This window comes from Poecilia reticulata, chromosome 13, assembly GCF_904066995.2.
Source record: "Poecilia reticulata chromosome 13, P_reticulata-male-v2, whole genome shotgun sequence".
NCBI lineage: Eukaryota > Metazoa > Chordata > Actinopteri > Cyprinodontiformes > Poeciliidae > Poecilia > Poecilia reticulata.
The window spans coordinates 21,260,935-21,281,501 of NC_088842.1; the positions used below are offsets into that span (position 1 = coordinate 21,260,935).

A 20,567-nucleotide genomic window follows, 5' to 3' on the forward strand; every position below is an offset into this window, starting at 1 on the left:
TCCCAGAATATATTAGAATAAAATTTTAAATGTTGTCATACTTAGAAAAAAAATATATATAAAGATTTTGTCTTCTCTGCGTCTTTACCACATAATATTTTTAATTTAACAATTTAAAAGTTTGCAGGAAAAGTTATTTTTTTATGATTTGCACCCTCTTTAAATATGTTCTCATTCATTACCCAATATTGAATATACTTTAAATAAATATCCCTAACTCTTATATATATATATATGTGTGTGTTTAATCTTTTCCTTGTAGTGTCAAAACATCACCTGATGTGCACAACATTATCTTCTTTGGAGAAGTGTATTCAGTGTTTTGGTCCTTGTACTTCATTCAAGTGGGTTGGCTACCAGTGTAAAGGTAAGATATTTAGTTAATTTGTATTTGAATTAAAAAGTGCTGCAAATAGGATCTATGTCTTTGTTGAACTGTCGACCATGAACAAATTTCATGGTCGACACTCACTTCAGCATTTTCAGAAGTGAGTATATAGATTTAAATACAATGAAATGTACATCATCATGGTGACTTTCAAAGCAGTGGAAGATTTCAAAGTACCTTAAAATCTTTACCCTTAATATTTTTTTAAAACGGAACATAAAATTTTACCCAAAAAGTTCAATTTTGCACATTTAAAAAAATAATTGTTAATCCATATTTACCTTTGTGATCTTAAAATAAGGTGTAATGGCTTATTTGAGATTTTGATTTTTTTTTGTCTTGTTTGTTTTTTTACATTTAAATTTCTTCACAGGTTGTTCAAAAGTCTGGCATTCATATTGCCTTAAACAAATTACAAATGACAGAACCCAGGTGAATGTCCACATAAGTTTTTTTTTAGCTTTGCCTTGTAAGTCTCAATTATAACATAAATTATATTTCCCACAATTTCAGGCAAAAGAACTTTTTAAATATTCCATGGCTCACTCCTCATCAGATGACGACAACAACACATCACCTTCCAAACAATGTGAAATGTCAGATGATGACCATGAGTCTGATATGGACTACATACCAAATTCAGAATCTGCAGAAACTGATGAAGACTCAGATATTAGCATCCCCTTTCAGCCCATCAAGTCTAAAGTTGGACAAATTCAAGGAAACCCAACAATACCAGATCTCGCTTCATTCTTGCCAGACTCAAGTTCTGTGGTTGAACCTAGCACATCAAATATCTGGCCTCCTTTTCACACAGATGATATGGGTGATGACACACTTGAAACATTCAGCCCAGTCAAGTCTACAAAAGACTCAAACAAAAAACCAAAAAGTCAAAAGGAGCCTCACAAACAGGAATCCTCACAGCATATTATGGGTGTTAAGAACTTCTGCTTTGTATGTGGTAGACCACAGAGCAAAATTTCACGCCATTTAAAAACCCACAAGACACATGCTGAAATTGCTTATGCTTTTTCCCTTCCGGAAGACTCAAAAGAACGCAAAGTTCTTCTAGAGAAAATTAGAAACAAGGGGAACTTCAAACATAACTCTGAGGTTTTACAAAGTGGGAAAGGATCATTGAAAGTAAAGAGAAAGCCAAAAGCGAAAGCAAAGACTGGAACATTTATACATTGTATGTACTGCCAAGGTATGTATATTCGAAAGGAACTATGGAGACATGTCCGAAGATGCCCCTGTAAGCCACAAAATGAAGATTTGAACCCAGGACCTGGAAGAACCAAAGTACTGGGTTTTGCTATGGCTCAAGAGTCTGCATTCTGTCAGGAGATTTCAAGTGGGGTTTGGAAGCTCCTTGGTCCCATGAAGCAGGATGATGTAGCCACAGTTGTGAGAAATGACCTGACCATTATTCAGTTGGCCCAGTCTCTCTACAACAGACATGGACAAGACCCTACCAAGTATGAGTACATTCGACAGAAGCTCCGTGAAATTGGACGTCTGTTAATATGTCTACGGTCTGAATTCTCTGTACATAACTTGGAGGAAGCTGTGAAACCTGCTAACTTCCAAAGAGTTGTCCAGGCAGTAAAGATTGTCTGCGGTTTTGATGAAGAAAAGCATTCATACCAAACACCAAGTCTTGCACTAAAACTAGGACATACACTACACAAAATCAGTGACATTATCCACTGCCGAGCGCTCATGGCAGAAGATGAAGAACTGATTAAGTCAACAGACGCTTTCAAAAAGCTGTATACATCCAAGTGGTCTGAGTTAGTGTCACATACTGCCTTGAACACTTTGAGTCATGACAAATATAATAAGCCATTAACCTTACCATTCACAGAAGATGTTCAGAGTCTTCATAGGTATCTTAAGAAATCTGGAGAAAATGCATTTTCTAACTTGAAAGATGAGGTCAGTCCCCAGAATTATGCAGAACTTGCAAAAGTTACTCTTGCACAGGTCATTGTGTTCAATCGAAGACGAGCTGGAGAAGTCTCAAAGATGCATCTCAGAGGTTTCCAGCAGAGGGATGACTCCAAGCTCCATGAAGATGTTGCTGCTGGGCTGTCCAAGGTTGAAAAAAAGCTCTGTAGCTACTTCAGTCGTGTTGAAATAATTGGAAAAAGAGGTCAAAAAGTTGCGGTTCTCCTTTCTCCAGATGTGGTGGATGCTCTGACTCTGCTGGTCAGCAAAAGAGAGCAATGTGGTGTTTGCTCCACAAACATCTTTCTTTTTGCCCGACCAAGATCTCAAAGTCACTACAGGGGCCAAGACTGTTTGCGTGTTTATGGAAGCCAATGTGGGGCGAAGCATCCCGAGTTCCTAAGGTCCACACAACTCAGGAAGCATGTTGCCACATTGTCACAAGTCCTCAACCTCAAAAATAACGAAATTGACCAGGTGGCTGACTTCCTGGGGCATGATATTCGTGTCCACAGGGAATTTTATCGCTTACCTGTGCCAACAACACAACTGGCAAAGATTTCTAAGCTCCTTTTGTCCATGGAGAAAGGACACATATGCACCCTGCAAGGGAAATCCCTTGATGACATTGAAATCGAAGGTTATTGCTTAAATTCTTTTTTTGTGATCTTTTTGCCATTAGTAGAACTTGTCTGACATTACCAATATTTGTAAAATTGATGGATGTAAATAAATTATTATTATTAGAAAATATTACAATAGTGATTCTCTAGGTTGGAACATATTACTAAATACAAAACGAGTTTTAAGCCTAATTTTGGTAGTGCTTAGATATAATTTTATGTATGGCATTCACTTTAGAAAGTATTCTAATAATGACTTTCAGATGAAATAGAACTAAGTGAGGATGAAGAAAAGGAGGATTTAAGTGACTCGGATGGTAGCGATTCTGTGGAACCCGAGGAATCTGTGGAACCCGAGGAACCTGTGGAACCCGAGGCACCTGTGGAACCCGAGGAACCTGTGGAACCTGTGAAACCTGAGGAACTTGTGGAACCTGAGCAAAGCAAGAATATGGATGATTTGTGTATGTTACTTGAATCCAAAGATGCTATTACTTTTTGTCTACCCATTTTTTTAACTTCTGTTCTATGTCTTAGTGGGAGCAGTGTCATCGACAGCAGAGAAAACTGTCCCTCCTGTTGAAGGCAAGTCAAGTTTCCTATTAATGCTGTGTTTTGATCCCAACTCCTAGCTACATTTAGTTAAAGCATGATTCTATTGAGCTGACCATATTAACTAGTTCATGCTTAAAGGCCATGCAGTCCAGATGACCTGGAACTATATGCCATTTGCTTGAGACATGTGCCAACCTAGTGAAGAGTGTTATGACCGGCTCTTTGAGCCATAATAAAAGATAGGGAGACATGGAGTTCAACAATAAATAAGCTCTTTATTGAGCACAAGCAAAGAATAAAGCTAAACTGAAGCAACTTGTTTTTGTCCACATGCCTCCCTTTGGAAGATTCCTTTTGTTTCTGCTTGGACATTTCTTATTGTCTTTCTTCTCCACTCAATTTCCAGTAATTTCACATTTTTGAAGCTTGGTATTCCAAATTTCTGTTCACTTTTTCAGTTAGTCGATTGTAGACAAACTTACAAACATGCTTGCCCAGCAGCCATCTTGATGCAACTGGCCACTAATAAGGCTCTCCATACATAGCTTATAACCCCTCTATGCTCTCTATCCATTAGAATGTGGTTAAGGTTATTACAAATTTGGAGTGCCATTTTCATAGATAGCAATCATGTCACTTATTACTTTTCATTGTCTGGTTTCATTTGGCTGTAGTTTGTTCTCACAAACTACAGCCAAACTACTTTCATGATTGGACAACATTTTTTCTAAACTTTGTAGTAAGGTTGTTATCCTGTGTAAAGGTAGCATGTTTTTTATTTTATATTTTAATAAACTGCTTTTCTCTTTACGTTTTTTTTTTCTTCAGAGACCTCCTCTGGCGCACCCAGAAGACAACCAAAAAACCCTTGGTCAAGTGCTGAGGTTTCTGCTGTTATGAGGCATTTTAAAGCTCACATAGGTAAAGGAAAACTTGCCACTAAAATGAGTGCAATCACTGCAAGTTGGTTGAAGATCCTGTGCTGGCTCAAAGAACAGCACAAAATATCAGGGACCTTGTGAGAAACCGTGGAATAACTGCTAAAAGGCAGACACAAAAGAAAAAGTTCTAGATTTTATGTGAAGTAATCATTTATTCAAAAGGGTTCTGTTTTGTTCATGCTACTAAAACAGATTTTTTTTGTTGCCTATCAAATAATATTATCTGTAAAGTCCCGTGACATAGAGGCTGTTTTCATGTAGTCGTGTTAATAGGCAGAAAAGCTTTTTTCTAATGGTGAGACATTTTTTTGTTGTCCAGCATAAAGAAATATTGGAAAAAGTGGCAGAATTTTAATTTAACATTGTTTTACTTATTTATATTCAGAATACTTGGTAACACTCTGCACCCTAATTTTACTTTTCTGTATGTTTTGTTGCAGCACTTAAATTTTTAAATTTATTTATTTTCCTTTGGTCATTTCAATTTCAGGCTTACTTTTATTTTTTAAAGAAAAATAATTGAATTATTTGGTCATATTTACCGAATAAAATTATGTTCTGTTAATGCTGTATGCTGTCAGGTTGTGTGTTTATGCTAATCAGCAGGTTTTTAAATATGACGTAGTTGTCCCTTTAAAGTCCTCACATTACTTTGTTTTGTTCTCATAAACCACAATTTGCTGATGTCCATATAACCCACCATGGTGTCAGATTGCTGAAACAAAGGCTGTGTAGCTGCTATCTGAAACCTAAAGTGAGCTAAATTTTTTTCAGATTTTTTGCAGTGTTTTAAGCCATCTCTCGTTGCTCTAGCTACTTGGGAAAGGGTAGTCCATCTAAACCACCACCGGGCCTGTTTGGCGAAAAAGGCAGGCTAAACCACATATACCTGTATAGCTGTGTGTGTGTGTGTGTGTGTGTGTGTGTGCGTGTGTGTGTGTGTGTGTGTGTGTGTGCGTGTGTGTGTGTGTGTGTGTGTGTGTGTGTGTGTGTGTGTGTGTGTGTGTGTGTGCGTGTGTGTGTGTGTGTGTGTGTGTGTGTGTGTGTGTATTCTGCAATTCTTAACCTAAAACCTCAAGAGGGCAGTTCTGGCACTTCTGTTGTTTCAATATTTTTTTAAAGCTACCTAAAGTTTCCAGTCCATAAATAAAAATTATTATTTTTATAGTTGTACCATTTTCTATTTTGTGCCATATCCAAGTGAGCAAATATATTAATTTTCAGAGTTTTGAGTTATACAGAAGCCCACTGACAATATTCTTCAGATGTAATTCTGGAGAAACAAAATAAATTCTGACAGTGTTGTAAGGATCTGGAAAAGAGTTTGTGTCTGGAAGTTTTGGCACAGTGCAACAATTTTCACCTCAAGTCAAGATGGCAACAGATGTCTCAGGATTTGTTTCCATCCTCTGACCATTTTTAAGTACTCAAGCCTGTATAGTCTTGGAATGCCAATTTATCATTTCTGGGGTTCAAGAGCAGTCACTCAGATATGTGGTATTATTTTTTCTTGGACTTCCTCTTTCATGGCCAAACAAACTTTATGACACCAACTCTGAAGATTGCCGCATCCAAACAAAGAAATTAAACATTTCCCAACACAGTTTGTAGACAGGTCAACATTAACCAAATGGTTTAAATAGTTGACTGTGTTACCCAAGCCTGCATTTGTACAAATCCGTTTTATCATTTATTTGTAATACAGGAATGTGTAGTGAGAACTTTTAATTCAAAATTGTGAAATCTGGCTTCCCTGAAAGAGGTAAACATTTCAAGTGCTCCAGACAGAAAACAGCACCTTATTCTACTGCATCAAGTATTGTCAAAATGGACGATATGCAGTTTATTTTACCCACCTAAGAACTAACTTAACCCTCCATGTTTTTTTGCTGCCATGTTATCAAATGCATGTACACTGAATTTTATTTTATTTCAAATATTTTGAGCTGTACTGATTTATATTCCTGTTTACAAATAATTCATTTCTACAAGTATAAGGGAATCATTTGTACTGCCCTTGTAAGAGTATGGAAGCATAGCATATAGGACTGACAAAAATACACAGCATGTATAAAATTACATGGATTCAAAAAGCAGTGTTGGAAAACACATTTGCAGGCACCTGGGAACTAAGAAAACACGTTTCCATCATTTCTGGAGAGCGAAGAAGAAATGTCTTCATTTGTCTTATAAAAAAAATAAGCGAGACATATGAACCAAAAATTTTATTGAGTTCAGTGACATAATCTGTATGTTGTTCATAAAAAAAATACGTGTTCTGTTTTATCTAAATGTCAGAGAAAAATTATTCTGGCATTTGATTATTACGTCTAAGTGCATTTGCATGGGAACCCTCACAATGAGCTAAATTGGAAGAATATATAACTCTCAAAACATCCCACAAAAAGAACAACACATGCTAAACATGTCTTTCATATTGCACAATAAATCCTTAACACAGTACAGCCTTTATACAGTGGTCATCATAGACTGCTGTTCAGTCATGCAACAGTATAATCTGTGTTTAACAACTACATGTGTAGTTAGGTTTATTTTTTAGCTACATAAAGTGTGGGTTTCCAGTAAGTCAGCATCCCAGCCAAGAATTTCCTGCAATTATGTTCACCACCCGCATCTGTCTGAAGTCATATTGGTAGGATTTAGACCCGCTGAGGAGGAAGATGCTGCCTGCAGGAGCAAAACAAACCAAGAACTCTAGTTTAAAACTATGAAAAAGGAAAAAAATTAAATGCAGTCTATATGTCCCTGTTGAAAAAGCAATCGTATACATTTTCTTTAAATATATGATGGAACAAAATAATAACTATACCACTGTGCATTTTATGTATTTCCTACATCACCAGAATGTGTTTTTCTGGTAAACTCAACCTAAACGTTGTGGAAAAAAATAGACATGTCTAGCTTATATTTCAGTTTTGTTCTGATTGTGTTATGTCACCCAAGTTGACATAAAATAAAATTCTCAGGTTCACAGAGTTTCTCTCAATTTACCATGCAACTTGAACGCAGCGTCAACCTTTCTCGGGATTCCACGCCAGTCTGTCTGGATGAATCTGGGGAAGCCGGGATCCATCTGACTCTTTTGCTCATCATACCTGAAGTGAAAGAAAAATGCATTTGAAAGTTTATTGCTCAAAATGTCTGGCTGCAATGCAAGGCAAGCAGCAAAAGTGCAGAATTTATGTCAAACATTTTTTTATTGCTTCCCTGAGGTCATATTCTGTTTATGTGCAGAGTGTCGGAGAGAGATATAGATAGAAATATGAATGCAATAACCTGGCTGCATAAGTGTACAGTCCTTCACTGGAGCACCTTTTCAAAATCTTTGAAAAACTTTTTCAAATATGTTAGACTGTGAAAATAGGGCGTTCATTAGGTAAATCTACAGTATTTCTTTCATGTATATTTCTAGGCTCTTGCCTGGCAACCTATGAATGTTTCCTTCTGTCAGTGAAGTCTTTCCTTTGTTAACTTGTTGAAGTTTATAAAATAAATTTCTCTTCAGTTTTCTGGCAAATATTTGAAGGTGTACTGTTCCACTTTGAAAAACCCCAAGTTTTTTTATTCATTGAATAAAAAATGAAGTCTTTTTTGTCAAAATTTCCCGTACCTTCATTAGTGTTGCTACAGGCCTTTTTTCCAATATCTCTGACCAGTTTCTGTCTTGTCTTGCCATCAAATTGGATGAAAAGTTTAATATTGCAGTCATATTGCCTCCAATTAACATTGACTGTCTTTACATTGCTGTTGTGTAAAGACGATGCTGCAGAATTTCTATGCTTTTCTCTATTTCTCTATATTTATTTTGTATGATAAGATGCGTTGACCCTTTCTGACCTCTCTGCAAAATGTTTTAGGTTAAGTAGATCTGATGTAGCTGATGGTAGGAATAAATTCAAGAAGGGTGAGATTTATATTATTTCACCTTTTATGTTGTTTGTTTGTACTGTAAGTTGAAATGCAGGGGATCCATAACCCAACAAATGTGAAAAGTGTTTAATTTCTTACATTACACTAAACTGGCATTCTAACAGAGAGTTTAAATTGTACACATCCACTGTATTATAATTATAAAATCTCTATTTTTGAGAATGAACAACTGTTAAATTATTTTCATCTGCTGAACTTTGTTTCCTATAATACAGCCGAGAACAGCTGTCTTACAGGCCTCACAAGTGGGAGACTTTCCCAACTAAGTACATATTGTAGCATTTAATTATTGGGAACTATGTTTTCAAATTGTGTCTCAAATTGTGAAGAATATTCCAAATGTAAAACCTTTGATTAATTTACCTGTAATAAAACTGTCCGATGAAGAACATGGTTTTTCCATATTCTGGAACATGAACGGCAGCATCAACCCGCCTTATGCTGGACGGAAAACCAAACTCTGAGATGTTGCCAGCTGTGCCTCGTGTCTTTAACTGTTGCACCACCCAGTACTTATGACCTGAAAAAAAAAACACAGCTGTGTGTATGCACTTCGAAGACACAATGAAAAACACCAACATACCACAGACGATGCCAAAATCGACAAGCCTCTTGCATGAACTGCAACGCTTAAGTTGCAAAAGGCTGTAATTTGGGCGTAGCGCCGCCTTCTCGGGCTGGAAACCCAGCCATGTCATGATGACACGGACTGAGCAAAGCATTGCAGAGGGCCTTTTACTTTACCAGTGAATAGGTATGCCACGCCTTTGGCTGGGATGTCATAAGCGGCATCAACGGGAGAACCTATGTCGGGTAAATATGTGCGGATGTGGCCTTCCCTCAGCCGATTCCAGTAAGTCAACTTTGTTGTTCTCATCCATATGAATCTGGATTTATCAAAAAAAAGAAGAGCTACACTTAAAACTTATTCAGCACACTTTGGTGTAGTGTGATGCACAGGGTACCTGTTCTGAAAGAAAACAATCTCATTTTGGATCACCGCAGCCGCTTCAAATGCAAACATGGGATCACATTTCTTTGGAACTTTAGGTCGATTTTCAGCTTCTATTTTGGGTTTGCCTGAGTAACAGAGATAGAAACATTGTGTTTCATTTGCCCAATTAATTTTTTTTATTCAGAAAATATTTCATTGAGAATAAAATGTGTTCCTCACCATAAAGCCTTTGGATCCCCAGTACATCGTCAGTGGAAAGAGTGTACTGTTTGCTGCTCTGATGTCTGTAACTGGGGAACATGACAGCAGAGGGGTCTCTGGAGTGAGTCAAACCAAGCGAGTGACCAAGTTCATGAGCTGCAACAGCAAACAGGCTGAAACCTGAAATTATAAAAAAAAAAAATAAAAATCTGCGTTGACTCAGTTGAAATATCTTCAAATGATTGCAAAAAGCTGCTGTTGCACTGATTTGTGGGTTTAAAAAGATGTATTGCACTGCCAAATTGTTGAGCGCCCATTTATCTATATTGCCGGTTTTTCTCAAATTGGTTGGTTGACCACAACAAAGAGATTATAGTCACCTGACCTCTATCCAATAGGAAACCTCTGGGATGAGGTGGATGAGAAAATTTGCATCATGGATGTGCAAATTTTCATCACACAGCTACAATAGCTGTGTGATGTTGTCATGTCAATATTAACTAAATTCTATCAGTAAACAAGTGAGATAAATTTTAAAGGCAAAAGAGGGTTCAACACGGTTCTAGCAAAGGGTAGCTAATAGACAGGGCACTAGGTTACTTTATAATATGCTTTGGTCATGCTTGATTGCTATTAATCTTTTTGTGATCAGAAGTACAGTACTAAGCCTAATTAAATGGATTTTGTTTTCCGAATACCACAGACCTTGCCCCCCTGTCGTCCATGTTTCGTCTTCATCAAAGTGTACATCTCCACCCATCCCCTCACCAGGCTGAAAGGCATGGGCCAGCACTCCTCCAGGTCCATCAAAGGGAGAGAAGTCTCCATGAGCTACAACAACATGCAGAAATACTTCTGAATGAATGTCCTATGGTTTATATACTTTTTACACTTGTTTAAAGCCAATCAACTCCTCACATGTGTTTTCAGATTTACCTCTGTGTGCAAAAGAGAGGACAATATCAGCTTTGCCATGGATGACCTTAACGAAATTCAGAGGAGCTGCGTCACTCCACATCTTCAGGGCTAAACGAAAGGATCTTTCCACATCCTCTCTACTCAGGTCTGGGGTATACTTTGCTATCCTGCACAAGGCATCAGACATAATTCCTGTGTGCAATAGAAATTGAACAACTTTACAATATTTTTACTTGCTTAAGTAAAACAGTCTCACTTGTAGGAGATGGTACGGTTCTTCCATTTGGGATGATAAGGATAAAAACTATAGTTGTCCACATCAGGAACACCACACCTCGGCTTCTTCATGACATCCATGGTGTTGGAGTCCAGGATTCCTGTTTCTCTCAGGCCAAAGAAGTTCTGCATTTGCCTGACCTTCTGCTCCATGGCTGATGCAGACCTGATCTTACGTGTTGAACTTCTGTGGTTTGTGCTTCTGAGTCTGAGGCTATAGAACCTCCTTAGGTAACTCTGTTGAAATGCACAGGAAAAGTCTTTGCACCCATTGAACTTCTTCACATTTTGTCATGTTGCAATCTCACACTTTAAGATGTTATGCAATAGACATAAAGCAATGCATGATTTTGAAACAAAAGCAAAACAATGTTTTTTTAATATATGTATATATACAGATATTAAATATTGATAAGTATGCCATAAATTAGTCTGCAACTGCAGGTTTCTACTTGATTTTATTTTAACAATACATTACCTTATGGTGGATAGTGGTCTATTTTCAATTTTTGATGGTTATTTTGTGGTACAATCTTGTATTTTTAAAATGTACATTGTTTTTGTCATTAGACATTTGGAGAATAAGACTACAAACAAAACATGCTTTAACAAAAGCCAAAGCTGTGAAAACTGAAGTCTGATTGAGATGAATTACAATTTATTACAGTTAACAAATTTACCACAAAATTCCTGGTTGCTTAATAATTACCATATCCACATGTGCACATATTTTTCAATAAAATTCTTTATATTGTACAATAGAATGTATGGTTAAAACTGATTAGCTTAGTTTTTTTTGTTGTTGTTGTTCTCACATGTTAATGAAGCACATGTTTTCTGAGAGGCAGTCCAGGCAAAAACAAACTAACAAATGAAAAGCCCTGCTCACATTATAGTTTAAGTATAAATTTCAATATTTGATCAACTAGGGCTTTATAATTTTTATTGGACAATTCCTTATTTGGTGAAAAGAAAAGTAATGCATTATTACCTTGTAGAAATACATTTTAATAACAGAATAGTGGAAATCTGCTTTATATGGCTGCACTATTCATTTAAAGTTAAAGGACATGACAAAAATGACAAATATTCTCTGATGATTTGTCATAGAAATATATGAAGCCAGACTGCAGTACAGCTATTTGCCAACAAACCTTAGCAAGCTGAAAATCATCAGGAGTCAGATGCTGATCTTCCTCAGTGGGTCGAGTCCACGAGATTTCCACCAACATCAAAGAGCTCACAACGAGTGTCCAGGTGCAGACCAACTCCATATTTCAATGTTCATTTCACCATCCTGAACATCTGGTTTTATATGACGACGTTCATGACGTAGTTGGGAAATCACGTGGTCTAAAGCTGTTTAATCATGATTGCTACAGCGAGACCTACCTGAAGGTTTGTGGTTGTAACCTAAATGCCCACCTATATCTGGAATTTATGGAAAACTGTGTTTCTTAGAGTATAGAAATGAGTGCTGAAAGCTCTTTTCTTTCTATTAAGTCATGCCTAAACCTGCAGCCATATGTGAGGAACACATAACTTGGTTTCTGCTTGTCTGTTTGTCAGTCTACACCACATACAGATAGTAAAAATGAGAATTTATGGCACCAACCACAGAGCAACCCAAGAACATTTGATACACATTCAAATGGCAAATGTGTATTAAGGTGTTCAATTCTTTATTAAAAAAAAAAGACATATAAAGACATTTCACCCTAAAAAAAATGTTTGCAGGTCATTTTCCTTCTGTATCTGTTTCAACGAGTTTTCTTTCAACAGCCAAGCCAAGCATTAGCTGTTTCCACTCCGACAATAGATTTGTGGGTGTAGTCAAATTTGTAGACTTGTGGTCCCACAAAGAAGTAGATGAAATCTAAAACGAACGTAAAAGCAGACAAAAACACATCTTTAGAACACAACATACAGACAGAGCGATGTTCAACCTGTTTCAAATTGTTGCTGTCTAGACTCATGCAAGCCTTTTCTTGAAGGTGTTTACAACCATGGATGCCTTTTGGACTTAAATATCAACCTTTCTTACAACTAAAATTGCACTATATCACATAAAGGAATTCAAATGTCAAATTATACAGTGTAAATCATACACTCCATATGCAAGCTGTAAAAACCCAAACTCATGCTGCAGAAGTTAGATGCAAATCCACATTCCAAATTAACAAGCCCCCAAGGCTACAGACTCTTCTAAATCAGTACAAACTGTATTTGGTATCACATTTCCAAGTGGATGGGTGCGTTGGGCAATGTACTCACTTCTTTTATAAAAAGCTGCATTTATTGTGGCGTTGACTCCCGGGAAGTCATCACTGATGGATCTTGGGTAACCAAAATCCATCACCTTTCGGTTCTCGTTGTAACTGAAAAAGACACAGGACAAATTTAAAGTCACACTCATGTAATTGTCACTCTGAGAAAGATCAAAATGTGTATTTTGTGCATCAGCAGGTAAATCAATCTTCTCATGTATTGTAAACAAATGAGTGTTGATTGATTGAAATTGTATGTCTAGTATAGTAAATCTGTGCTTTATCTCTCTGTTTCTTTATGCTAATGGCTGCCTGGGCAAAAGTATTATAATTATGTCAAATACTTCAACTTTGTGGGACATATTTGACATTAAAGTATGTGTGAATATGTTGACAAAAAGGTAGGAAATTCCTTTTGCAGCAGGAGCATATTATTTTTTTATTTCCTTACCTCCAGTAAATATCATTCATAAAGAAGAGGGTACGTCCTGTTTTAACAATATGCACAGTTGCATCAACATCTTGAACCCAAGCTGGAAATCCAAAGAAGGAAAGTGATCTTGGCTTTCCCCTCACAACAGACCCTCTTACTGTCCAGAATGTGGATTCTGTTAACAGAAAAGGGTTTTGAATATGCTATAGGATTTTTTGACTGAAACCGAAGAAATCAAAATGTTTTTTTTCTTCCAATGCAGCAACTGAAAAACAAAAATCCAGTGAAGTCTGTTTAAACAATGAAGCCGGTATCACAGAGGAGAGTGACAGAAGTGTTGTTCATAACAACGACACGCTGCTCACTTTGCTCACTTTGCTCACACCGGCTCTCTAAATCAGCTCTGTGACCACCAGGGTGCCTCAGTCCTTACGTATCACACTAAGAGGAGGACGGGCTTTCAGGTGTCATTTCTGCAGTAAGGTGCAATAATATAACCTACATCATTTAAAAGTCATTTTTATAAATTATGTCAAAAACAGAATCTATATACTATTTGAAGCATGATCACAGTGAACTTTATACTGTTCACAGGAGTTACAAACTGCATTTATACAGTAAATTAAAAATCCATTTAATCACAATTTATTTTTCCTACAAAATATTAGCATTTTTATTTACTACTGGTCCTGAAAAAGACAAAGAGTTGATACAAAGACAGGACCAGCATTTGACTAGAGTACTAGAGTTAGAGTCTTCCACATTAGAAATAGAATATAAATGTGCTCAGAACCTAGATCCGTTTTGAAATAAGTGGTAGTTTCAGTGAAATATTCTCAGCATGATACAGGTTATATAGGAAGCAATGACACATGGTTACCATGAATAAGGTAAGCGGTTGATCTGCGAGGTATCCAGAAGGCAGCGTCGATTCTGGTTTCAATCATAGGCATAAAGTTGGATATGAGACCTTCCTTTATGTCAGACTGCACATTATGTTTAATCCAAAGATATCTAATGGAGTGAACAGGTTAAAAACAGACAATGTTAGTAAATATCCCTTTCAAATATTATCTGATGAATTCATATGCGCTTATTCATTTTGTAAATATACACATACTTGTCTCTGAAAAAGAAGGTGGCATCCCCAAGAGTTGCTATAGCATCAAAGGTTATATCTGGTGCACATTTGTCCTGCATGAGCCTCGGCAACAGCGGTCTGAGGGGCAAGTTTCTATCAACCTTGAGAGGAGCTGACACAGCTAAACAAGTTAGTGAGATATTTAAGAATAAACAATGCATTCACAAGTTAAATATGCAGTAGTGCATTAAAATACGACAAATAAAAGCAGCTTACTGTAAAGTGCTTTGATATTGGCTACATCTTCTCTGGACAGCAGGTTTGCTGGATGGAAGGCTTTGTAAGTTGGATACATCAGGGATTCTGGGTTTCTAGAGTGTCTAAGTCCCAAGGCATGGCCAAATTCATGAGCTGCTACCACAAACAGGTTATACCCTGAAAAAGAACAGAGGCATTGAGACGAACACTGCCATGTTTGCTGCTGTTCTGCTCAGCTTCGTCTTGTATGACTGAGTTCAGCACCTGCATCTGCTGCTGTCCAGCGCTCGTCATCATCAAAGTGCGTGTCTCCTCCAGTACCCATGCCTGGGCCAAATGCGTGAGCCAGCGTGCCTCTGGGGCCATCAAAAGGATAAAAATCCCCATGCGCTTCAGAACATAATCCAGGCCAAACATGAAACAGGAACCACAGAGAAAACCATTTTCCAAATTACAGCCGTCCATTCACCTCACCTGAATGAGTTCAGCAGTGTTCATACGATGACGCTGCCTCGGTTATCTGTTAAATTACTACTGTGGCTTCCTAAGTTGATCCCCACTATGTTTATATTACATTCTGTTGATATTCTGTCATCTGCTGCCACTGTCAACACGAGGCCAATGATGGACTTACCATAGGTTACAAACTCCACCATGATGTCAGCATTGTGGCTGTTTGTCTTGACGAACGTCAGACCGCTGGCTCTGGCCCAAACACGGAAAGCTGACTCTATCAGAGAGTCCACAACGCTGTGCCGCAAATCTCTGGTGTATCTGCCTATACTATGAAGAGAAAACAAATCACAAGGGTTGCTGTTAATTTATACCATGTCTGTAGGTAAGAATAAAATTACTAATAGCACTTTTGTTTTTCCTATAAAGTACATGAAATAAGCCAGGATTTTAAAGGGTCACTTTTAAAGCCACAAAAAATACATATCACTTCTCAATAGAGCAGGGGTATTCAACTCCAGTGTCTTGCAGCTGTTAATGTGTCCCTGGTCAGAGGTAAATGCTGTGACCAGCGACCAGACTTATCTCCTCAGTCTGCAGTCAGGTTCTCCAGAAAACCAAACTGATTATATGACTTAGGTGTGTTGAAGCAGAGAGAAATCTAAAAGCTCTAGGACACCAGTCATGGAATATTCCTGACCTTTCACATACCTAGATTTTGTGCCAATAAGGTAAGAAAAAATGACACCACAGGAATATAATGCTCTCACACCACCTTTCAAAGCATTTTACACTGTAACATACTGTATATAATTTGACAAAGTAATCCTGGTTGGAAAAGCTGCACTAATGTTATAATAAGAACATTGCATATTCTCATACTATGCCAGATGATTCCCTCACCTCGGTATGAGGGAAGCTTGTAACTGAAAGTAAAACTTATGCTGTCTGATTATTGCAGTTTATAATTATCTGACTGTTTGGAGGCACCTGAAGAAAATTTGAATTTCATTCTGAGTTGGTCAGCCAGTCCTGAGCTACGGCAAGAAATTTAAAAATGACAGAACGTTAACATAAAGACCCAGCGGAACAATATGATTTCCACAAAACTGATCCTAGCCAACACTATTCACAGTGTGAGCTCATCAAAATTGACACACATCCTTTAGAGAAGTGACAGGACTTGAATATCCCTTCATTTCCTGTATTACATGTTTTTCAATATGTATAACAAATAGCATACAGACTAAGATAGAAATAAGTATGACAGAAGTTTTAGTTTTGAAGTATAAGTTGATTTTGATTTACAATGAACATATAGTTATGTATTTGGAAATATTATACGGTTATGAAAAACATGAACACATTGTTCATTGTTTATTGTTTGTTATTTTAAGGTGGCACGTAAAACAATGGTTAGCAAGCGGCCACTGCAAACAAGCCAGCAAGAAGCTGTAGTCAAACTGACCACTTACTTATCAGCATCAGCTCAATAACTAATTGAAAACTACTACTAAAATATGTGGAACTACTTAGAAATTTCAGAATAACAAAAATCAGTTTTACAGATTATAACTTTAAAAATGGTAGCATATAGTTAATAGCAATAAAGAAATAACAGGTTCATCTTATTCACTTCAGTTTAAAATGTAACAGTGAGCTTTCTTCTTAATTAAATGTTTATTTTGTGTGTAAATTACTGGGCCTCCAGTTATTTACTGGAACAGAGAACAGAGACAGTGTTACATAAGGGCCTGGTCATGTTGACGCTCCAACAGACCCACAAGACATGTCAAAGTCATGAATCCAAAGCTAAAAATGTGCTAGCTGCTGTGAATTGTGACAACCGCTTCTGCCTATTTCTGCCAAAAATTTTATTGCCTGTTAGCCTTAAAGTATGCCTCAGGATTTGGTTTGGCTTGGCTATTTGGAGCAGACAGACTGATTTATTTTTTGACATGAAAAAAAAAAAAAAAAAGTAAAATCAGTGTGAGCCACACGCAGTACCGGTATGTGAGGACATTCTTATTCCAGCGTGTGCCATGGATATGACTGTACTCCTCCACATCTGGAACACCGCACCGGGGGCTCTGCATCATCTGCAGGGTTTCGGGGTCTAAAACGCCAGTTGAATTGAGTCCAAAGAACAACTGCATTTCTTTCACTTTGGAGATAAAGGAGGGCTCGCTCCTCTTCATGCGCACCAAATGATCATTTTCCAGGTTGTAGTACTGATGAAGGTAGTCCTGTGGACAGATTGAAGAGATACCTTTAATAAAACAGTAGAGACGCAAAAAGAAATCAACTGGTTCCAGCATAATAGGAGCAAAATCATGTTGTCCAGGATAGACTGGGGTTTAGGAAGTACAGTAAAACTATATGATTCATCTTCTAGCATGAGTTAAAACATAGTATTTTAAGAAATAGCTTAATTTGCAGCACGTAAATGGTTAGATTCAATTCTGCTTGAACTGAATTACAACCATGCCAGCAGAAAAACCATGATCATATATTAAAAAATGTTCTTGCAGCTTTGGCTAAAGGAACACACATCTCTGTTCTTGTGTCGTATATGACCAATTACTTTAAGCCAATGCTGAGATTCATTGGTGGGAACATTTAAACAAACTTTAGTTCAAAATTTGAGACCTAGTTTGTAGAGTAAAAGAAGTCAAAGCCTCATCATAATTTACAGTTTTCCATTTTTGTATTATTCAACTATCAGACATTAGAGAACTGCTTCAGTAAGTTGATCAAATGTGGAATGAAATGGTGGGCTATGTGAATGACTTCCTTTCATAGAGATTTGCTTGATTTTAAAGTTTAACAAAACATGAGTACAAAAAAGTCAAATTGAATTGAATTCAGATTAATAATAGATTATTAATAAAAATGTTATTAATACCAAAGGGAAATTAAAGTCATGCTATAGTATGCAATTTCTATTTTCTTCTGTTTTGTAAGCTGGAGCTCCAGTCTGAGAATAACTCAACACCCAAGTTGATCATGTTCTGGTTGCATGTGGTAAACTCAGAATAATTCAGACCTCTTGTAGATTTAAAAATACTTTCATGTAGCCAAAAAGTTTGGTTTTGATAGGAAATGAGACAGGAATCTCTCAAGAAAAATAACGAAGCACTGAAAAACGGCCTGTCACAAAAATATTTATGTTTAAATACTTATATATTGTTCAATAATCAGTGGCAAAGCCTTTAATTTGTATTATATCCAACCCTTCTTAAAATTGCCACTATATTTGACCATGTGTTTTTATCTGGAACTTTCACAGTGATTTGGCAGTCATATTGGATATCCAACTCCTGCTGGTATCCTGCTTTTTGAATTTCTAACTCTACAGCGCTTTCTTGTTGTATCTTCATTGTAAAAATCCAACCTTCTGAATAGAGTGAACCTGTACATTAGTAGATATTTTGCCAACCAAAGTCGACTGTTTGCCCTTAAAGTTCTTCATTTATAAATGACAAACCTTTTTAAAGCAGATATAGAGTTTTAAAATAAATATGTACATTTCAATATAAAGATCTCTCTTTTGCTATTGCAGGCTATAAGTTGTTATTTTTATCACTCTCATTCATAAACTTAATGATCATCATAAGATAGTCTAATCAATATCTGGGGTTTTGAAAAAGTATGCCAATTCTAGATTAAACCCATAACCCAAACCTGATATATTAATAAAAGTGGAGGACTGGAACAGTCTTTTAAACGACATGCAATTGGGCAGAAAAAGAAACTGCATGCATTTTTGTTTTGTTAGTCTGGTTTTTAACTGAGCAGCATTTCAATTTCAACTGAGGAAAATAAAATATGATTACAAACAAATCTGTTGAGCAATGCACAAATACCGCTCTACACCGGCTTCTGAAATCTAATAAAAACAAATAATTTTTCAGTAAAAGCCAATGTAATTTCAAACAGTTTTTTTTAAAATAAAATAAATTGCTCTAAAGCAATCTGACTATACATACTCCCCTCCCCTCTCACACAGGTCTAAAACACAGTTGAAGCAATGATGCACTTACTGTGGCGAGCTTCAAGTCGAACTCTGTTTCTGGTGAAGGAGAGCTCTCTTCTTCCGGGATAGCTGTAGGAGCTGTGAACCCTGAATCAGTCAAGAGCAAGACCAGGAGGCAGCAGGAGAGCAGCATGTCAGACATTTCAGGCTTTCTGACAGGACGTGTAGTGACCCACGATGGAGATAGAAGTTCTGGCTAATGAGAACGCCTTTTTAAATACTTATTGTGACTCATGCTGCTTGCAAATCCAAGGAAAGCCTCATTTAGTCCTGTGGAATTAGGGAGGGGTTTGCTGAGAGCAAGTGCAAGGGACAGCAGAAAAGCAGTCATTTGAACATTTTTCTTATCATGTGACAAACTTGTAGCGATTGTGATTTACGTAGATGCAACTTGTGCTGCAAATTATGCGAGTTCTATGTGTTGGTAAATTCACAGGACACTGAAATAATATGCATGAGGACCATTGAAGAATACAAGTCATGGATTCACTCATCTTTATTTGGGGATGAAATTGCCTATTGAAAGAACAAAATGTTACAGGACAAAAATTTTGCCATCGACAACATTTATAGACGAATAGGAATTTTATCTCAAATTTATAATTTCTTTAGCAGAAACTGTGGATGAAACTAAAGCAAACTCTTTGCACACTGATGCGACACTGTGACCTATTCATCCCACGCATTCTGAAAGCTCTCCCAAAATAACACCATAAAAGCCTTTTCTTGTCCAAGTTAATTGCATGTAAGAACATTTCAATGAGAAATGAAAAGGCAGTTGAAATTGCAGGGTGGATTTAGGGCCTTCGCAGAACAAAATGGCCACCAGCCAGGTTGCCCAGTCTGGCAAGGGTGGTGCTGCAGCGAATTTGGGATATAATTAAAGTTGATTGGTCATTGTTAAGCTTTATGGGTCTGAGAGCATTCCTCTCCAGAAAAACCCGAGCTAACATTTCCAAGACTTCATAAATTTGAGTTGTTACGGTTTGGTGGTCTGAGCACAGACAAGGTTACGAAGTGGATTTAAACAGTGTTGTTGGCGGAGAGAACAGCACTGAACTGCCAGGTTACAAGAGGGGAGAGACCCTTCAGAACATTTGAGTAATTACACTCTCAGAATCAGGCGATGGCAACAAACGCAGAATGAAAGGTAGTTTTTCTGTTCACATATATCAGTATACTAGGAAATTCCATTTATATTGTTTTGTATTGGAGAAATAATGGTAGGTGAATGCTGTAAAATCACAATGCTTACGTTATTTTGACTCGAACTTGAAC

At 37.1% G+C, this 20,567-nt stretch overlaps 2 protein-coding genes across 2 annotated transcripts in view; one reads left to right on the forward strand and one right to left on the reverse strand.

Annotated features, from left to right (window-relative positions):
* The window catches only part of tbrg1 (transforming growth factor beta regulator 1), a 33,898-nt gene extending 14,408 nt beyond the window's left edge, over positions 1-19,490 (reverse strand). The window contains exons 1-20 of the mRNA XM_081614807.1: positions 19,297-19,490; positions 17,261-17,499; positions 15,435-15,583; positions 15,065-15,190; positions 14,819-14,977; positions 14,582-14,723; positions 14,342-14,475; positions 13,480-13,636; positions 13,036-13,139; positions 12,542-12,637; positions 11,916-12,037; positions 10,742-10,998; positions 10,504-10,652; positions 10,273-10,398; positions 9,586-9,747; positions 9,377-9,491; positions 9,156-9,298; positions 8,775-8,931; positions 7,487-7,576; positions 6,164-6,204 (exon numbers count right to left, since the gene is read on the reverse strand). Coding sequence (XP_081470933.1) covers positions 6,164-6,204; positions 7,487-7,576; positions 8,775-8,931; positions 9,156-9,298; positions 9,377-9,491; positions 9,586-9,747; positions 10,273-10,398; positions 10,504-10,652; positions 10,742-10,998; positions 11,916-12,037; positions 12,542-12,637; positions 13,036-13,139; positions 13,480-13,636; positions 14,342-14,475; positions 14,582-14,723; positions 14,819-14,977; positions 15,065-15,190; positions 15,435-15,583; positions 17,261-17,499; positions 19,297-19,431 — 2,803 coding nt within the window. The 5' untranslated portion in view covers positions 19,432-19,490. The remainder of the gene's footprint in view (positions 1-6,163; positions 6,205-7,486; positions 7,577-8,774; positions 8,932-9,155; positions 9,299-9,376; positions 9,492-9,585; positions 9,748-10,272; positions 10,399-10,503; positions 10,653-10,741; positions 10,999-11,915; positions 12,038-12,541; positions 12,638-13,035; positions 13,140-13,479; positions 13,637-14,341; positions 14,476-14,581; positions 14,724-14,818; positions 14,978-15,064; positions 15,191-15,434; positions 15,584-17,260; positions 17,500-19,296) is intronic.
* LOC145554606 (uncharacterized) lies at positions 1,219-4,541 on the forward strand. The gene is made up of 4 exons (XM_081614773.1): positions 1,219-2,981; positions 3,228-3,428; positions 3,502-3,549; positions 4,348-4,541. The coding sequence occupies exons 1-4, from the start codon at positions 1,322-1,324 to the stop codon at positions 4,539-4,541; spliced, it is 2,103 nt and encodes a 700-aa protein (XP_081470899.1). The 5' UTR covers positions 1,219-1,321.
* Positions 19,491-20,567: the final 1,077 nt, after the last annotated feature.